We start from the raw sequence: 3,149 nt of genomic DNA on the forward strand, positions 1-3,149 counted from the left end.
ACAGAGTATCGGTGCTGTACTACAGAGTATCGGTGCTGTACTACAGAGTATCGGTGCTGTACTACAGAGTATCGGTGCTGTACTACAGAGTATCGTGACCAATGTGTTTGCACACTCACCCTTTGCCGTTTCCCTTTTAGACGGTTTGCTCTTTGGGCTGACCGTCTTCTTCTTTGACGCCTGGTTCTGGCTGTGTTCTCTCCACTTTTTCAGCTGGAAATTGATGAACTTCCACATCATCCAGGCTTGTGTCAGACAAATGGCTGCCAGGCAGGTCATCCTGAGGGAGAGGACCTGGTTTAGTAAGGCTCTGTTTATTACTATCTGGACTTTGATTAATGTATAAAGACACTGAGACCAAAAAAAGGAAGAAAAAAAGTTGAGCTCTCAGGATTTATCTGATTTGGACATAATTTGGTAAACATGCAGATCAGTGATGGGTATGGAAATGATTTGATTTACAAGGAGCTGGCATATCTAAAACTAAAAAAAAGTGTTATCAGGCAGTTGCCAGAGTGTCTGACAGTCACAACAGTTAAGGTTGTTTTATAATTCATTCAAAGTAAAGATCTCATCTCATTGAGGTAGTCACAGGATGCAAATTGCTTTATTTTGTTCTCGTTGTAGCTCGTCCACCTCTTCTCGACACAATGTCCAAACTTATTCTCGCAGGAGTATTCACCAAGGCGGTGTCCAAATTCAGGGGCTGCGTCCTTTCGAAGGACCCGGTCCACCTAGATTGGGTAGGCCGGGTCCTTCGTAAGGACGGTTGACCGCAAAGACAGGAAAAAAGGGCCTGTGAATTTTAATGGTCTAGTGTTCTGCTTACCCCGGTTTATGTCTTGTCACCTAGCAAACATGACGGCGCAAAACAGAAGCAAAAATGGATCGAAATTAGCAACATATCAATATATAAGTATTATTAATATTATAAAATAACAAATTAAAGGCAGTACTAGAAATATCTAAAGAACAGCATCTGCTTGTTTATTTTGTCATACCTTTTGTCATTTGTCATTTTATTTCTGACAAGAATAATATTTAAAAAATGTCTATGCAAATGACAAATGCAGTAATAACACAACCGCTTGAAACATTTAATTTTTATACCACCAGATTGTTATTCAAAACTGGACTCCTGTCTCTCTTTTTTGCCATTACAAGCAAAAAAAAAAAAAAATCTCCAGTCTGCCCGCAATGCATCTTGGGATAGGCTGGGCCGAGAAGGATCCACCGGACCTGACCTTCAAATCAGGGAAAAAGGAAGACACGTTTCGGTCGCAATTGGAGGAGTTTTTGAATTTGGACAGTCTTCGAAGGACACAGCCCCGGAATTTGGACACAGCTAAAGTGTTGTGTGATTGGTCCGAAAGTTGTGGGCGTGTTTGTTTTTACAAAAAAGCATTTGAACAGGAATGTTGTTTCACCACAACTACTCTGAAGCCAGCTGTAGTTTTGAGGAACGGTTAGCCGAGGCCATCAGAAATAACATCCACCTGCACGACTCTTCCAGACAAACCGACAAAGGTAACCAAAAACTCCTGGATGGAGCTAGAGCAGACATTGTGCACAGAGGACTCTGGCAAAAAGTGTGGAGCTCTCATCGTGACTTGCGTGACTTGCATGACGGGAAGTGCAGTGGGAGGAGTTTCCTATGACTTGTGTGTGACACAAAGAACCAGTTTCTTCACTTCAAATGGAGGATTAAAACTTGCTTAACTGAAGGCCACCAGACATAAAGGATGCCCCGTTGATGCATTGAACCATATTACCAGCATGTGGCTGTTTGATGAGTTTGACTGGTTGTTTTGCACAACTGCCTGGCATGACGGGTGTACAGATGTCACTGTGTGGGTGTTGGAAGCAATGGACTCATGAGGGCATCTGCACAGGAGAAGCTTCTGAATGCCAGAGGAGAATTACTATTTTGTGTGCCAAGAATTACGGAACACTTTCCACCACCCAGTGTAAGTGGTGGTTAGCTTTACTCTTTTTTTTTCTCTCTCCCTCTCTCTGCAAGTGTACGTCTAAACACTCACCTTACGGTAAGCACATTAAAGTTGCCGTCGGCTAAAGAAAAACCATGGTTTTCTGTCCGGGGCAGGCCAAAACCAAATGTCAGGACTGACAGTGTGAGGGTGAGGAGGCGGGCGATGACAAAAAGTAGTGCCCACAGAGTAAAACTGGAAAAGAAAATAAGCAGTTGTTAGTTGAACCTGGAGTGCACCATCATTTGCTTTAAAAAAGGCTACGTTAGAAATAGTAAAAAAACAAAACAAAACTTAAAAAAAGTGATACCCTTTTTGCTTGTTCTCATCACTAAAGTAGAAGAGGCGTGACGCATGAAAGAGAAGCTCCACCAGGTAATGAGGGACCAGTAACACCAGGCCGAGTCTGTGGAGGCTGAACACGCAGACAGGGAAAAAAAAGTGTTAACTGATGTCTTTTACAGCAGAGCATTCAGCTGCATCGCCTACTATACAGGGTGAGTTAAAGGTCTCAAAACACTCTTATTTCAGAACTGAATGAAGAAAATTAAATTTCTGAATACCCCAGCAAGTAATGAGTGAGGGGTTCTATCATGTAGGTTATGTCTGGAACATGGTCACCATCTTAAAATGTCATTTTGGATCAAAGTACATTTTTTTCTAATGGAAACGGGTTTCATGCAGCATATCAAACAAGACCAGAATTGTCTCAAAAATGAATTGCTGCAATCAGATGTGCAATATCTCTTTAGGTTCAGAAATTATGAACACAGAAATTTCAAAACTTTTGTTATTCGTCACAGATAAGCTCTGTGTTCATTGAACATGTCAGGTAAGCTGTGCATCACAGGCAACGTTCCCGGTTTTCATCCCACCTTTCTGTGTCCATAACCTTTGAACACTAAGAGATCAGGGCTCGTATTTATAAAACTTCTTAGAGTGGATTTTTAGACTTAAGTGCTGAAAATTTCTTAGATTTGCTCCTACTTTCAGACTTAAGTGTAAGTGCCAGTTATGAAAATTCTTAAGTCTAATGCTGCGTTCACACCGAACGCGATTTCAGCTTCAAAATTGCATCCAACGCTTCAAGTTGGTCGCTTGTGCACTTTGAGGTCAGATGCAGGTCAGCTCTTGAAGCGCTCACAAGGCAAGAGCCTCCCC

The 3,149-nt window shown here is 42.0% G+C and overlaps 1 protein-coding gene across 3 annotated transcripts in view; it reads right to left on the reverse strand.

Annotated features, from left to right (window-relative positions):
- Positions 1-3,149, reverse strand: part of zgc:113278 (Translocating chain-associated membrane protein 1-like 1-like) — a 17,971-nt gene that overhangs the window by 5,056 nt on the left and 9,766 nt on the right. For all 3 annotated transcript variants that reach the window (XM_014010533.1, XM_014010532.1, XM_014010535.1), the window contains exons 8-10: positions 2,299-2,403; positions 2,040-2,183; positions 120-280 (exon numbers count right to left, since the gene is read on the reverse strand). In XM_014010533.1, the coding sequence (XP_013865987.1) occupies positions 120-280; positions 2,040-2,183; positions 2,299-2,403 (410 nt within the window). The remainder of the gene's footprint in view (positions 1-119; positions 281-2,039; positions 2,184-2,298; positions 2,404-3,149) is intronic.

The sequence above is a fragment of the Austrofundulus limnaeus genome, unplaced genomic scaffold, assembly GCF_001266775.1.
Source record: "Austrofundulus limnaeus strain Quisiro unplaced genomic scaffold, Austrofundulus_limnaeus-1.0 Scaffold70, whole genome shotgun sequence".
NCBI classification, from domain to species: Eukaryota; Metazoa; Chordata; class Actinopteri; order Cyprinodontiformes; family Rivulidae; genus Austrofundulus; species Austrofundulus limnaeus.